This window comes from Solea senegalensis, linkage group LG8 (assembly GCF_019176455.1).
Source record: "Solea senegalensis isolate Sse05_10M linkage group LG8, IFAPA_SoseM_1, whole genome shotgun sequence".
In the NCBI taxonomy this organism is placed as follows: domain Eukaryota; kingdom Metazoa; phylum Chordata; class Actinopteri; order Pleuronectiformes; family Soleidae; genus Solea; species Solea senegalensis.
Window position 1 is genome coordinate 20,322,248 of NC_058028.1, and position 16,524 is coordinate 20,338,771.

General features: G+C 42.9%; 1 protein-coding gene across 2 annotated transcripts in view; it reads left to right on the plus strand.

Annotated features, from left to right (window-relative positions):
- ssh2a (slingshot protein phosphatase 2a) overlaps positions 1-15,484 on the plus strand; it is a 33,220-nt gene extending 17,736 nt beyond the window's left edge. For both annotated transcript variants that reach the window (XM_044032059.1, XM_044032058.1), the window contains 13 exons: positions 4,186-4,298; positions 4,773-4,837; positions 5,331-5,452; positions 5,736-5,801; positions 5,911-5,976; positions 6,795-6,989; positions 9,410-9,503; positions 9,720-9,848; positions 10,164-10,210; positions 10,610-10,756; positions 10,855-11,055; positions 11,599-12,544; positions 13,275-15,484. In XM_044032059.1, coding sequence (XP_043887994.1) covers positions 4,186-4,298; positions 4,773-4,837; positions 5,331-5,452; positions 5,736-5,801; positions 5,911-5,976; positions 6,795-6,989; positions 9,410-9,503; positions 9,720-9,848; positions 10,164-10,210; positions 10,610-10,756; positions 10,855-11,055; positions 11,599-12,544; positions 13,275-14,933 — 3,850 coding nt within the window. In that variant the 3' untranslated portion in view covers positions 14,934-15,484. The remainder of the gene's footprint in view (positions 1-4,185; positions 4,299-4,772; positions 4,838-5,330; positions 5,453-5,735; positions 5,802-5,910; positions 5,977-6,794; positions 6,990-9,409; positions 9,504-9,719; positions 9,849-10,163; positions 10,211-10,609; positions 10,757-10,854; positions 11,056-11,598; positions 12,545-13,274) is intronic.
- The last annotated feature ends 1,040 nt before the right edge of the window (positions 15,485-16,524 follow it).

Genomic DNA, 16,524 nt, shown 5'->3' on the forward strand with positions numbered 1-16,524 from the left:
CTCAGTTATCTGCCCACTGTGTGGAGTGGTCCTTACATAGTGATGATTGTGTCTGTGACTATTGCCCTAACAAGTGCCTTCTGCTTCACTTCAGGCTATAGCCTGGGAGAACTGAATACCAAAAGATGACCCACTCCACTCTGTGCTGCGCACTGACTGACTTTAGCTCTCATCCTTCACTCTTTCACTCACTCACATACTCTGTGGAGACAATTTAATTGCATTTTTCCCCCTCTTTCCTTTCACCCTACCTCTTTATCAGTCCTATAGTCCCTATAGAATTACAGTTACTGTACTCTGATTGAACAGAGGCCTTTGGAGACATTTTGGAAACATTTCTTGTCAGTACTAAAGCTTAACAAATAATAAATTACTTTTACAAAATTGCAGCATTGTTTCATTGTCCTGCTGTGCATAGATTTGAATTGCAGTAAACATTGTTGCTTAGCAGCACTAGGTTTGAAACTCTGAATATGTCAATAACAGCACATTAACCTCACTGAAGATTTTGTGTTAAAGGGACAGTAAAAAAACATGTTCTTTTGATTGTCTGCCAAACCTCTGCACACAGTGCTGCACACAACTCTGACTTTTTATGCTGTTTTTAACTGAAGCAAAAATGTGTACAACTATGCCAAGATAAATTAGACAATGACAGGAAGCCACAGTCCAGATAGTTAATGTGAGATATGCCATCACCTGCCCTCTTTGAACTTGAACTGTCACTAAAGCTTGGTTGTGCATGTTATGCTTGATTTCCCCATGCAGTAACATTTGCAAAATTGACCGCTGTTCTGAAAATCCACTGTATTAAGTTCAATGTAATGTATGGCAAAGTAGAGCACATTTACAGGCTGGAACAAAAAGTCATTGTGACATTACTTTATGACTTTAAAGTTTGCCTGTTTGCCTAACCCTGTCTAAAACCAGTCTCAGTAATCTAACTAGACGCAGGTCTCTGTTAAACCTCTGCACTGAGCACTTGCTGACATGTCCAGTACATGTACAGTAAGGTGACCATTCTCTCTGAATACAGACTGTGAATAGCTTAAACTTTTGAAGGACTGCTGTATATTTAGAAATACTATTTGAGTCGTTCACAGTCCTTCACTCTTCCAGCTCTCGGGATTAGATTCCACCTTCTCAATGTCTCTCTACACAAGCGTGAGAGGTCATTTGTATGTGCATGCACGTGCATGAGTGTGAGTTTTGTGTTACAGAGGACATTGTACAGTAGCTTCACTATACATGGTCATTGCCAAGTACAGTCTGTGTGTATGTGAGGGCTCATCAGGACATGATGCAGCAGGAATTGAGGAGAGTGACTATGAAAACTAGGGCAACAGTCAAAGTTGTGAGAAATGCAGAGAAGAGGAAGAGAGAGACAGAGTGAGAGAGGACTAAAAGGAAACAGCTGGGTCAAGGGTGGGTGAGTTATGGGAAATAAGCTCAGAAAAAGGCTGTGGTAATGTTGTTTTTTTCCTCTCTCATCTGTGTTGTCTGGGTCTCCCAATTCTGTACATCTGTGTCTGTCTCAGCAAAATCCAGGAAGGACTTTTTTTGGCTGTCTGAGAGGATGGAGAGATTAAATTACAGCGAAAAAGGTGATGTTTTTTTTAGTTTGCCATGAGTGTGAAACTGAAGAACTGTAGAACCTGATGAACTGTAGAGGTTCATTGAGTGTAGACCTGGAGCACACTGTGAAGGCATAGAGATTATCCAACACAGTGGTTTCTTATCTTAATAAACAGTTTGTGTAACTTCAACAGAAATGCGTGCCTTTGATGTCATCACCTTTTGTTTTGGTTTATCCGAGTGAGGTTTAGTGTGTCCTTTTCCTTTCCCGCCCTCATTCAAGTTCAGCAGAACAGGTCGATCAACTCCGCTGATTATTGCAGTGAACTGTAACTTTCACTGACATTTACTACATTTGAACTACAACAGCTAGGCATATTCAGGTCATATTGTAACTGTATTACGACAACACTGTCACAATCTAAAAATACAGCGAAAAATCTATAAAAGTAACAAGAGGGTGTTTCTCTTGAAATTGACGTGGTAAGAGAGAGATAACGGAGCACTGCACTCAGCTCTACAGTGATGCAAAACAACAGATCTTTATTGTTGTTATGAGAGGTGTAAAAAATTGTATCATTATAAAACTGTGGTAAATGAGTTTATTACGAGCAGCCACAGTTTACGTAATTAACGGAAACTGTTATTAGAAGAATGGTTGGGTGATAAAAATCTAAATCTTACGTCACAATATTTTTATATAGTATTATATCATGGTATTGAAAAAAAATGTATACTCCATTGAAAACATGATCTTTCCACTAAATTGGCAATAAATGAGGCACAATATATTCTTTGTTTTTTTGTCAGGCAGCTGTGCAGAGCAGCTTCATCACACAAGGTGGACATACTGTATGTTACAATGATAATCAGTGTTGGGTCTGGTTCCATACACCAGCACTCAGCTTGTTTTAACTGCATTGGGCTACAGTTCCTTGTCCGATACAAAAACAGAAACACTGTGAATGGCTCGTTTTGATCTCTCTGGACCTGAACTGCACAGTCTTGATAAGTTCTCTGAGGCAAATGAAGCTGGAGCAGCTGCTGGTAAAGTTAGCCACCACATAAAGAACAACATAGCTGTGTTAATTGTGTCAATTTTATATAAGTGTTATGTATCAGTCAACTTTTGAACCAAAGCCATTTCTGAACCATATGCGTGCCATGTCGATATCACCACCAGTGACTGCCATCAGTGACATATGGCCCACCCCAAAGGAGGGAACCATCATTTTTTATTCTGCAAAAGCTCAAAATAAGATCTCATTTACCTTTCCAATATGTTTTAGAATGTTTCCACTATGCAACCAGGTCATGTATTATGCATTTTCAGGTGCATTAGTATGGATATATTTGATACAGACATAAAACACTGGTATAGACAGAGATGTTTTACAGCAAGACCTCTTATGTAGCATCATATAATCATAAAGGTAATGGTTTACTCGTCCCATGGCTGTCATTTGACACTAAGTGACTGCAGAAGTAGGTCTGTAGTTAGTGTGTCACCTTGAGAATCTAAACACATAAAACACTTTGCCTCGCTCTCTCCCACACACACACACACACACACACACACATTGTGCAGTATGAATGTGAAACAGAGTCTATAATGCATTCTCTGAGGCAAATGTCGCTTTTCCGAGCATTGCTCGGCTCGACTCGACTTTACCCGGTTTGGGTGTGAGACACATTGTTTTCCATTACTTCAAAGTACCTCCTCAACGTGGGCACGGTCGGCACAGTATGGCTGCGCAAAACTGCTGTGATGTTGTTTTATACGCAACGCAAACACCGCTCTCTCCGGATCCTCACGTCAGCCACCAACAAACACAGGAACTGCTGCACCTTGTCGGCATACCACAGTGTATTTTTGTAAATAGCAGCTATTTAGGCTCACTGTAACACACCAGTTTTTAAAAATGGCGGGTTTTACTCTTGTAATAGACGTTGCGCTCATAATCAGTAACCAGCAGTCTGCTGACGTCAGCTAGCCCTAATGGCAAAGACCAAAAAAAAACAAAAAAACGAGTATAGTCGAGCCTAGTAGTGTCCATAAGTGTTTCAGAGAAAAACACAATTTAATATGACCTGCTGTGTGCTGGCCAGCTCTTATCACTGCGCCAACACTGTGGAGGAGGGGACTTGCTCTTGTCTTTCCTCTCAGACCCCTTGTCTCCTCCCAATCCTCCCATCCCTCTCTACTGGCAGCTGTTAGTGTGAGTAAGCCTGTGTGTGTGTGTAATCCAGCTGCATGGAGACGCAGAGAACATTGTGTTCTGGGTTCACATTGGGGCCTGGATCTTGTTTTGCTTGCATCCGTCTGATTTGGGGAGACTTCAGAGCGAAGGGCAGCTGAATGGAGCATTGTGACACTGACATAAGCACATGACAACACCCATCTGTTCCTTGTCCCCATCTTGTGTTCATTATAAGAAATTAGGGTTAATATGTGCAAGGAAGTGATCACAAAAATAAAGTTCACTTTTATAAGTACATAAGTAATACAAAATAAATAAATACGGTTGAATAACAAGATAGATAATTAGATAGCAGTGTTTTTGAATCTTTTAGTCATGTCCTCATTTTCCCTCTTCTCTTCCCTCACAGTATCAGTGAGAGCTTTCTCACGGTGAAAGGTGCAGCAGTGTTTCTTCCCAGGGGGAAGAGCCCAACACCTAACTCTGCACCTCCTGTCAGCCAGCGCAGGAACAAGCATGCAGGTAAAGACTTGTTTGTACTCAGATACACTCAAATGGCAGCTGTACTATAGGAGTTCAAGCTCAAATGAACATTTATGTGCATCATAGGTGACAGCTGATGCTAACTTTGAAACGTTGATGCATTCCATGTGAAGTACAGCTTGTTTGCTGGCAGGTGATGAGAATTCCTTTGGCATTTTCTGGATGATAAAATAACAGTGAAAAACATAAATACCAGAAGCAAAAAAATATGTTGCTGCTTGTGCAATAGAACTTTGAATGTGTAGTGAAATGTGCTGATAAAAAAGTGTCCGTGTATTTGCTTGTTGTGTGAAAAAAGGCCAAAGTAAAAGAGTATGAATGCACTGGAAACTTGCCTTGGGGGGAAATGATACACTATCCTCAGTGTTACGTCGACCTTTAAATTCCAAGAATGTAATTGTTGCTCAAAATAAACCAAATCTAAATGAGAGTTTATAAATCCTGTCTGTCTAGGTGATCTCCAGAAACATCTCCAGACCATGTTCACTGTGCTGCGGCCAGAGGACACCATCCGACTGGTCAGTTATCCACAAACACAAAGCCTTGTTACTGTATGAGGGAGATTATTTACCGAAACACAATAACTGGTTTCATTTCCTTGTTCTCAGATGTATAAAACTGAATAAACTGAACTTATTGGGGTTTTTTTCCTGTCATTTCTTGATGCCTGCAGCATCTGTGATAAAGGAATATTCCAAAAAAATGAAAGAAAGAAATATTTCACCTGAATTTTGCACACTGGACATGTAAAGCAAGATCGGTCCCCAGGAGCATGTTCATAGATCGTCTCTGCCAGTAGACACATTTTAAAACTCCAATTTGTAATGTCAACTTTGTGATAAAATATTGAAGCCTCCATTAGTATCCCTGATTACATATGAGGGGTTATTTTCTTAAGCTAAGAAAAGTTCCACCAGAGTCTAATGGTTTTCAAGGCCTGCCTTTTTTCTCTTTGCCCACTTCTGCTCTCTCCTTCTTTCTTCATCACTCCCCTTTTGTCTTTTCTTTCAGGCTGTTCGTCTGGAGAGCGTTCACCCTCAGGTAACCCGCTACATGGTGGTGGTCTCCACCAATGGCAGACAGGACACAGAGGAGAGCATTGTGCTCGGCATTGACTTTCTCTCTTCTGATAGGTCAGTGCACCATTCTCTTCTAGTGTCACATGAACTCTTTTTACCTGTTGTGTTAATTTGGAAGATATGGTGTGTTACCTGTTTTTAGCTTTGCTTTAATTTGGACATTTTTGTTTTGATTATTGATTTCCTTTAATCTAATTATTAGCCTCCATTTTGAATCTACTAGTATCTCGTAATTATGAAGTGACCAGCAGCTAAAATTAGTTTTCAAAGTAAAGTAAAAAGGAAGCATGACTGTGTCACCCTGTGCTTACTTATCTTGTTCACTGCTTCCTGCCAGCTGCTGCACTGTGGGTCTGGTGCTACCTCTGTGGAGTGACACTCTGATCCACTTGGATGGAGATGGGTAAGACACCACACCTATGTCCTGTTTCCTCTTACTGCTCCCATGTGCTCCGTCTTACTTGGCTATTGTGTTGTGAGCAGTTTTGCAATTGTTCTCTCTTTCTCCACAGTGGCTTTAGTGTGTCGACCGTCAACAGGGTTCATGTCTTCAAGCCAGTTTCAGTCCAGGCCATGTGGTGAGTGATCTTTGTTTTATTCAACACATGTTTTGTAAAGTTGCATGAAGATTATAATGCAGTGCAATACAGTCTTTTGTTTTTTTGACTTTGACATCCAGCTCTCGATCTTTGTCACAGTTACTTATCTTCACTCTCCTCCTTTGTCTCATTATCTGTCTGCTTACCAGTCTCTTTGTTGTCTCTCTGTCTCATATGCACTGCTTCCTCTTCATTTCCTCATTCATTGTCCTCATTTCCTCATTTTCTTGTCTCATTGTTACTTTGACCACTGTCTTGCTTCAGCATTCTCTGATACATTAATGTATCTGTGTTCTATCTCTTCATTATGTCTCTCCATTGGTGTCATTTTTCCATTCCCATCTTCACATCTCTGTTGTTTCTTCTAGTTATTAACTTCCATTGCCAATATGTTCATTCCCCTCTTTTCTCTCTATGTTGGGGCTGTCACTTTTTTCCAAAAATCAAGTTGTAATGAATATTACGTGACATGATATTCCTTAAGAGATATTTGGATATTTCCACCCCATGCACCCCATACAATTTAAGGTTAAGAATTGAACCCCCTCTCGTTTTTCTGATGGATTCCAAGTGAATCTAAAGCCAAGCGGTGCTCACTGGGCCCTCTATTTTGACGCCACCCCCTTGATATTCAAACAGATAGTCACATGTCAGATGAAAAGTGACAGTCCTACTCTCTGTACAAAAACCCACTTCCTTTCGCCGTAATTTTTAGAGCGGAAGGACACTATTGAAACTGAAGGGCTTATTTTCTCTATTACTCTCAAACCAACCACATGTGTCACTGTGTGCTCCAGGTCAGCCCTCCAGTCACTCCACAAAGCATGTGATGTGGCTCGTTGCCATAACCACTACCCAGGCAGCCTGTTCCTGACCTGGATCAGCTACTACCAGAGCAGGATCTCCTCTAACCAGTTCTGTATCAATGAGTGGAACGCCATGCAGGACGTCGAGTCCCACCGTGCAAACTCACCTGCCCCCTTCACAGACCTGTAAGTCACAGTGGGCAGATGTGTATTACATAAATCCACAGCATTTCACACTGATGGTGGAATATGTGGAATATTTTATGGTTTATGGTGCATTCTGGGCATTGACTCATTTTCACAAGTTCTTATTTTGTATGCCGGACAGTAGCTCAGCCCCCATTGATGTGTGCTGTAAAATTCCTGTGGAGTGAGTGCGCTCACCTTTTCAAAATAGAGGATGTGTTGAATGAATACACACAAGAAACTGAACACTGCATTCCATGCAGCCTATACTGCATTAACTAAATGATCTATGAATCATCCTGTATCCAGTATTATGTAGTAATAGCTATCTTATCACTTGGAATTCACAAGGTAATCTGGCTATGACATAATCTGAACATTTTATCAAGAGATGGCAGTGATCTGAGCTGACATTACTGACATTTTAACCATGAAATATCTATGTGGTGTAGATTAGCGTAGATATTTACATGATTACATGTGGTTATGCAGTTCAGTAGTCTGTGAACATGTAATCCCAGAAATGCATCACATGAAAAGGCTTGATATTTTTCTCACAGAAATACACACACTTGCATCACAGATTAAGAAAAGCTGAAGGTGTTTCACAGTAAGTACATTTCAGCCATGTCTTCACAACAGCGATATTGAATGACCTCTCTGCACGTGCCAGTAGTATTGCTCCATCTCCACAGCAGACGACTGCAGGCTCTAAGCCAGTGTTTACAGCCCTAGACTCTGGACCTGGGTTGACGTGCTGTCTGTCACCTCTTGGTGTAACCAGAAGCAACAAAAACAAAAGCACACAACCATACACGCCTTTGTTATTCATCCATCGAACACAGAGTTGTCACCAGATCACATTGGGGCATGAAGAGGAAAGGAAACGAGACAGGCAGCTGGATTTATGTCTTTACTAATAGCAGGGAATTTCCCCTCCTTGCTGCTTAGTCATGTGTCTTGCTACCTATTTGGAGTGTCGCTCTGATTTGTACACGTTCTCTTCAGCGGTATTTGAGTGTCCAAAATAGCCGTTGGCTTTAGCTGGCTTGATTTTCGTCTGGACAAACGGTATCTAGACAGACCCAGGGATGGACAGAAGCAGGTGGCAGGCAAAGTGAGGGAAGCAGAGGACGAATGGGGCATCGAGAAAGATGTTTTGCTCTTTACCTGATGCCCCTGGGTTCAAGGAGTGGGAAATTAAATGAGACGATGAGTAAATGATCAAGCACCACCCATATTTACTGCCTGCTTGCCTGGAAATCCCTCTGCAGGAGGTGTGTTTGCTTTCCAAATACACTTTCCGTCAAGATTACACACACACACACACAGTTGTTCATAATGTCTGTGTATTACCTCACAGGGTGAGTGCCAAAGCTACGTGACCGCTTTGTTTGTTGACATGGCAGCTTGTTCCCCTGTGCAACCACTGAGTGAAAGGGTGAGATAGCAGGAACTAGTTTAATGTTGACATGTTAACATGATATAATGTATGGGGCATGAATATATAGTGTGTATTGAATTTAGCAATATTTATGAGTGATGTTGCTACTGAATGGGCTGATCCAGATACTGATATAAATAAAGGTTCATTCTGTGGTAATGAAAAATAACTAGATGTTGCATTTACAAAATAAGTCAATACAAAATATGTAGAATTAATTTCAATTTCTGTCAAATGAAAGTAATATTTTTCTGACCAGCCGTTTGTCCCTCAGCTTGTCTGTGGGCAAGTTGAGGCTTGTTGTGAGTTTTAAGTGTACCCTGTGTTTTAAGTGTAACCCTGCACGTGAAAAGATTTTATTTTTCTCTGCCCTGTGAACTCAGTCTCCTGAGTTCAGTAGTCAACATTGATATCAACAAGCTGACTCTTTCCAAAAGATTCATCCAATGCAAATAAATGCTTTTTATGCCTGCAGTTATACACCTGTTACCATCACAGTGGGCCCTTTGTGACTGCTGACTCACCCCTTCCGTATTATCACACTAACAAATCAGAAGCAAGCAGAACAAGAGAAAAATAGACAATATAAGAAGGAGGTGAACTGAGCTCTTCTCTCCTGAGAGGTAATTACGCCACTTGTTGGCCTCATCAGTGTGTCGTCCAAAGGCTGAGTTCCCTCAGCAGTGGTTAAAAACACAGCCAAGCACAATAACACACATATTCTTCAAGAGGACTTTGTTGTGGATCTCCGATGGGCCACGCTCTCAGATTCCTATGCTCCCTCTCCAGTTTCTGAGAAACGGACAAAGTGGCAATTCTCTAGTGGAACAAGTAATCTCATTGAGTCTGAAATGAAACGATGAAGAGAATTCAAGAATTGCTACTGTGACTGTGAAGGTGGTCCTTTGTGTCTAAAGGTTTTTTGAGGTGAGAGAAAATGTGTTGAAGGTGTTTTGTTTGTCTGTGTATTATGCAGGCCCACAGAGAGGGAGCGCACGGAGAGGCTGATCAAAATGCGTCTGAGAGAGATCATGATGCAGAAAGACCTGGAGAACGTCACTTGTAAAGAGGTGAGAGCCACACAGAGAAATTAATTTACATTTAGGTTGAAGATAAGTCGTGGTCTTGCAAACAGAAATTATATCTAAATGCAAATTCAGAATGATTTATTTATTTTATTCTTATGAGGGCTAGATGTTAACGTTTGTTATTCAGAAATGCAGCACCACTTTTTTCCTAACAATCATGGTGCATCTCTGAATAGTGTGTAATCCTTTCTTTCCCAGATCCGAACAGAGCTGGAGATGCAAATGGCGTGCAACCTGAGGGAGTTCAAAGAGTTCATAGACAAGGAGATGATAGTCATCCTGGGACAGATGGACAGTCCCACCGAAATCTTTGAGCATGTTTATCTGGTAAGAACCAGGAGCCACGTGGTCTCGCAATCAATGACCGATCTGTTGACTTAGAGATCAGAGAAAAAAATAAGAGCAGTTTGCATGTCTTCATCCTCATCCTGTAGTAATTTACTGTTGGTCATGTAAACATTTATGTTAAATAGTAGTATATGTTGATATTTAAGATTCTTTGATAACATTTCAACATCATTACCACTAATAACTCAACTGAACATAATACATAAATACATAAAATAAAAACAAGGACATATAACAACAATGGTAAAAAATAAAAATAAAATAAAAAAGTAACTGAACCTGTGTTTTCTTTAGGGCTCTGAGTGGAACGCCTCGAACATGGAGGAGCTGCAGAACAGTGGGTAAGAGATCAGTCACTACAGGACTTCTGTGTTACTTCAATGTTAATTCATTTAAATAAGTCTTTATGCAATAAATGTCGTCTGAGTTGATGCATTTGATTTAATCTCTCTGTAGTCCATGTGTTATATACACAATAGATAACAAACTATATGATAATGTCTTTTTACCTTGGGGGTTTTCATCTGTTTGGAGCATATTACCAATGTATAAAACATTGTATGATTTCAAATATACAATTGCCTAATAGCCACCACAAACAAATGTCTGTTCAACATGGTATTAGCTCAACTTTTATCATCTGAGTAACGGGCACCGAAATATGAAATGCTGATGTTGTTAACAATGATTGACATGTAAAGGTCAGCAAGTCACACCTCCTCATCCCGTCTCTTATGTAGGGTGCGGTACATCCTGAATGTGACCAGGGAAATAGACAACTTTTTCCCAGGGATGTTTGAGTACCACAACATCAGAGTGTACGACGAGGAGGCCACCAACCTGCTGGAGTACTGGAATGAAACCTATAAGTTCATCACGAAAGCCAAGTAAACAAACGCACACAGTGTCACACACATGTTTACATTCTCTAGGTTGTTTTCAATGTTGCTGTAATGAAATACAATCTTCTCTCTCTCTCTGATAGGAAAGCTGGTGCTAAGTGTCTGGTTCACTGTAAGATGGGCGTGAGCCGCTCTGCCTCCACAGTGATCGCTTACGCGATGAAGGAGTACGGCTGGGATCTGGACACTGCCTTTGACTATGTGAAGGAGAGAAGAGCTGTAACCAAACCAAACCCCTCCTTCATGAAACAGCTGGAGGAATATCAGGGAATTTTACTGGCCAGGTGAGCGTTCATACAGAAACAACGAGGCCTGGGTATTAAATCCATTTTAACAAAAAATGGCATTACACATGATAGTGAAATTCTTCTGTTTTATCTGGTCCGGTTGTTTTTTTCTGCTCTCATATTTATTCAGTGCACTTTAGAGCTTTAGCATCTGAATTCATTGAACAAGCCACAGCCTCTCAAAACACAACACAGACATGCACATAAGTCCCATCTTCCGCTTCTTCTCAGCTCCATCTCTGCTCATTGTTGCTCGTGCTCGTGCTTCCTGCACGCTTTAAGACAGCCAATCATCAATACTGTTCGATCTCAGTCAAACAGTTTGCTGCATGCCTATATGCTCACCAAAGCTCCTGAGATCAACTCCTGAGGCTTGGATATCAATTGAATATCGAATTCAACAACTGAAAAAATTATTTCTGACGTCAGGTGATAGTGAGGTACAAATTACTGATGTTCGAAACCCAGTCCTGGAAATACTTGCATGTAATTGTACACTGTATTCTGGTTTTGAGACATTGTTTTTCTTTTCCTCCACAGCAAACAAAGACATAATAAACTATGGCGCTCCCACTCTGACAGCGACCTATTAGATCGCTCAGACTTGCTGTGTAAAATGTCCTCTCACTCTCTTGGCCGCTCGGACTCTCACAACAATAACAACAATGCCTCCTCCCCGTCTTTACAACACTTCCTGGGTGTGGCTGTGCTGCACACACTTGGTGCTGAACCGGAAGACTCTGCCAAATCAAAGGCCGCACACACACCTGAGTCACACTCTCACACCAACGGTCTGTGTGAGTCACCGTTTCAGGAGGAGGTCGGATCAGATTGTGACGAAATGCTGCTGCTTCCTCTCCCAAGACCTCGAGCAGCCACTGTAGTCCCAGAGGAAAGACTGGACAATTCAGCGAGTGTGGCTGTCACTGTGCCTGTTGCTCTACCCCACCCGCCACCATCACTCCACATCCTACCTCCCACTCCAGAACTCCAGCGTGTGCGCCGCAGTCCTCCCACACATCTGGCCATTTCAGTGCCCAAGCACAAATCAGCAGAACTTTCCCTCATTCTGCATGACCGAGGCAGCTCAGAAGAAATCTCCCCTCTCACACTGGGATCCACTGACTCAGACATTATAGATCAATCATTATCCGATCTATCGAGTGACAAACACAGCCCTCTTAGCCCTGCAAACACCACCCCTCACACACTGGTTCTCCCACTCCCTGCCAGTGACGACAACAACAACCCCAGTGGGATAGAGACAGGCGGCGCCCTCGACAGCAGAGGTGACGCCGATGGGTCGTCAAACCACAGCACAGACAGCATCGACTTTTTCAGCGCCAGAGAAAAGTTTTTGGGCTTGGCCCAAGATGGCGGAACTCGAACAGTTTCAGAGCAGACACTACAGAGGACTCCAACATCACAGGAGGAAAATGGAGAAATGGGCATAAAGGATGAAGAGGAGCAGGTGAACGGGAGCCAGGTACAGGCTGATTTTGATTCCTGTCTTGCATTTCTCTTAAGATATAATACCTTTTATTTTTAGCTGTATTGCTGCAGATAATATTTGAATTGGCAATCATTTATGGATGGTGTAAATGTATTAACAAGATCTTAGTAGATGAGATATTGGCAACTGGACTTCATGCTCTATCAGAATTTCTGAAGACAAAATGACCTTGATGACTGAGAATCATCACAGATGAGGTCATCAGATGTTTTGTGTTGTCTGATCAATTCTCAAAAACAACAGAAAACAACAACAGAAGCTGGCATCCAAGGCTACATCCACACTACTCACAGAAATGCTGCTCCTCATTTCTCCACTGTCCACAATGTCCACTGTGAAAAACACCATTTTCTAATAGGCATAGTAGTGTGGGTGTAGCCTAAGTGTAAATAGAGTTTGTATTGAACAGTATCTGTGTGTTTTAATTTAATTAACAGATGTTAGCCGTAATCTTAAGTCATTAGTGGTCTTTTAAAATTCACATATTCATATTTATTTTTGAAAAGTCTGGACTAAAACTGTCCACACACTAACTCTGCATGGACCATAGTGACACCTGCTGGAGAACAAGAATAGAATCATAGATAGTGTGTGTTCATCATCATCAGTACCTGTAATATAAGTGTCTGGTTTACAGATGCACTATGGGGAAACGGCATGAGCCCATGATTGATACTGTTTTGTCTGCCTCTGTGACTCTCAGGTGTCTCCGCTGTCTGATGAATGTGATGACAAAGCCGGTCCTGACTGTTCACATCACCCTCGCCACGACAACGGCATATCAGTTCGCCATATTGTCACTGAGATCGAAGCCATATGCCATCCAGTGTCATGCCTACCTCCTTCCCCTTCCCCCTCCCCTACCCCCTCTCCATCTCTCCCTCCGTCCTCCCACAGCGCTCAGCTCATTCCCCAGGAACCACATCAGGAGGGGACGGAGTCTTGTGACGTCAGCCCCGGCTCTTTATCTCCCCCTTCGCACCCACATTCTCCCTCCATGCTGCCATGCGACTGGCCGGCGGGCTCGGTGCGGCGGGCCACCAAGCAGCTGGAGCAGAAGCTGAGGCAGGAACTGGAGATGGCGGCTGCCCAGCGGTCCCCGTTGCATTCGCCCAACACTGAGAACCCTCCTGTTAGATTGTCCCAATGCTCCCCAAGTGCTGAGCATCCTCCGCTTTGCTCCCCATGTCACTCCACAGAACAAAGCAACACTCAGGGAGAGATCATGGCTGTGTCTACGAAGTCCAAAGATGGAGAGAAGCAAACAGGGTCACAACATGAACTACAAAGTCTCGACTCCTCAGGCACGCACAAACCCTCAGACCCTCCCTGCTCTCCTAACTCCAATAACAGCCAAATCTCTGGTGCTATACCTGTCACTGTGTACACACCTTTAGATAGCCATATGCTGACATCATCACTGGCTTCTACTCCTCAGTCAGTAGAACCATCGTTAAATACCTCATCACAGTCCCAAGGACAGTCCCCGCTCCTCAGCCAAACCCTGCGCCCGGCCTCTTCAGACCAAATCACTCTGGACGGGGCAACGGTGCAGGAGTCAGAAACGGATGAAAAGCTAGAGTCTAGTTCCCGAGGCAGTCAAGAAGTCTGTGGTCCCAGCTGTGATGCTCAGTGCAGACTGTCACGCGGCAGTCAGGAGCTCGAGAGGATTCAGCAGACACTCAAAGAGCTGCAGGCTTTCCTCCATGACGGCATCAGCTTAGAAACAACAGACAGTGAGGTACAGCAACTGGAACAGCCTCAGGGCCTGAGAGACGGGATGGACACAGAACCAGGACCTTGTAAAGGGGCGAGCATTGAACACAGCCCTCCAGACCTGGATGAGGGACACCGGCTCCAAAACAGACAAGAGGGGAAGAGTGTCCTTGAGCCGAGTGGGTGGCACAGAGCCATGGAGCTGGAGGCTCGCATCCGCCAGGCAGGCCTCACACCCCCTTCTCTCATGAAGAGGTCAGCGTCGTTGGCTAAACTGGACTGTCTGGAACTGTCAGCTAACGACCTCAGTGACTTGGACCTGAGGCCACACATCAGGACGAGCTCATCACACTCCCAGGACTCCCTCTCCACGTCCCCAGCTCATTCTGACGACACCTGGAAGAAGCAGAAAGTGTTGTCTCGAAACATTTGTGCCGAAAAGTTGGGATCGTCCCACGACGACTCCGCCTCACCGCGGTCTCTCTGCCCCTCCTCTGCCTCTCCCCACTGTCCGACAGAAGAGACTGGTGAGAGGGAAGAAGCTGCGTCGTGTCTGCAGGCGAGGGGACACGCGTCAAGACGTTCTCGCAAAGTGTCTGTGGAGAAGAAGCAGCGAGCCGTCGCGGTGCTATACAACACCATGTAACCTCAATGTGCAATGGACTGAAAGGGACATGACTGGAGCTGTGCACCTGTGTGAGAGTCTGCATGACGAGTATGAATGTGTAGACGCTGCGTAACCTCGGTGATGTGACTGAAGAGTTTAAGTGTATGTTTGCATGTAAACCACTGGATGTGTCTCAACTGGAGTTGAGGTTTTATGTACAGTTGTGAAATTATATGAATGTCCAAACTAAGACTGTACTAGTGCATTACTTAATTGTGCACACCACTACAGCGGTCTCCCTTTTTTTAAGAAAGAAAAGAAAAAACAAGAAGCATTTGTTTCCGTGTGTGACCCTCGCAACCTGTTCAGTTTCTACAGCAGCAACAGGAGGGGCTTTTTCTCCAAACATGCACTTTACTATTTAGATTAATTTCTTTTTATTTGAGATGCTCTTTCTTACTCTGGGAAGGATTTGTTTGCACTGGTTTCAGTAGACTTGTCTTTATTCAGATTTTTAATTCAACCAGGGAAGCTGATATGTTGTTTTTTTTAATTAAATTCTTTAGCAGTAAATAAATATGGTGAGTTTGTTTTGACTGCAGAGACTTTTTTCTCTTTGTGCTCTTTCATTCTGACTACTTTTTCTGAGGTGAAGACCAAACACGAGGTGATTGATAAAAACATTTTCTTGACTTTGTTGCCATCTGCTGGCCAGACACAGAACTGCACCTTGTAGCACTGAGTGAAGAAAACATGGGAAATTGGTAAAATGTAGTCAAAATGTGTGTAAACTAGGGATGGGACGATGCCTCATTTTAATTCATATTTTTGTAGTCTGTGAAAGTGAAGCCAGGTGATATAGCGCAGTACATTTTTATATGTCCAATATTCGATCCAGTGATTTTGACCAGTATGGGTTTCCCATCCATTTGAAAAACGTAAAAATCCTTTAACTGTGGCCAACACGACGACTTAAGATGCAACAGAAACAAGTCTGAACTAGTCTGTACTGTCTGTCTCCACAGGGAAAAGATCTACGTGAGTGCTCAGTGCAGTTTATTTCAGGCTGACATTTTACCTACTGTGTCATGAGAGTAATTAAATGTAGAGATGTAGGCCAATGGGACTCCTGCTGTTACACACACACACACACACACACAACGGCTCACAGCAGCCACAGAATGACAAAGAATTTCCAAAAGAAAAAATGTATATACTCTCAAGCTCACAAGATTCACGTTTTCCGTGCTTGAGTGTTTAAATAGAGTGCGTGAGTTAGAGTGTTTGTCTCTCTGGGTGCAGAGAGCTGACATTAGCATCCTTCTATTTGCATACTGATGCTCTCAGCTATTCTTACTCACACACACTGTGCTTTTAGGTCTTTAAAGATTCACCTCACACACTTGCAGCCACCGTCGTCCTCATGTTATTCGTAATGTCTGACAGAGTCAGAGCAAAGGCGATGTTGCAGTGGCACTGCTGCCGATTCACATTAAAAAAAATTATTAAATTATTCCCATCTCTGTCGCCCACCATGAAAGCAGCCTGGGTACAGAGAGTTGCATTTCTTCCAAGGCTTAGAGTCTCCAAGCTGTCTTTTCTACTCCCCGTCAAATCCCCGCGAAAAAAC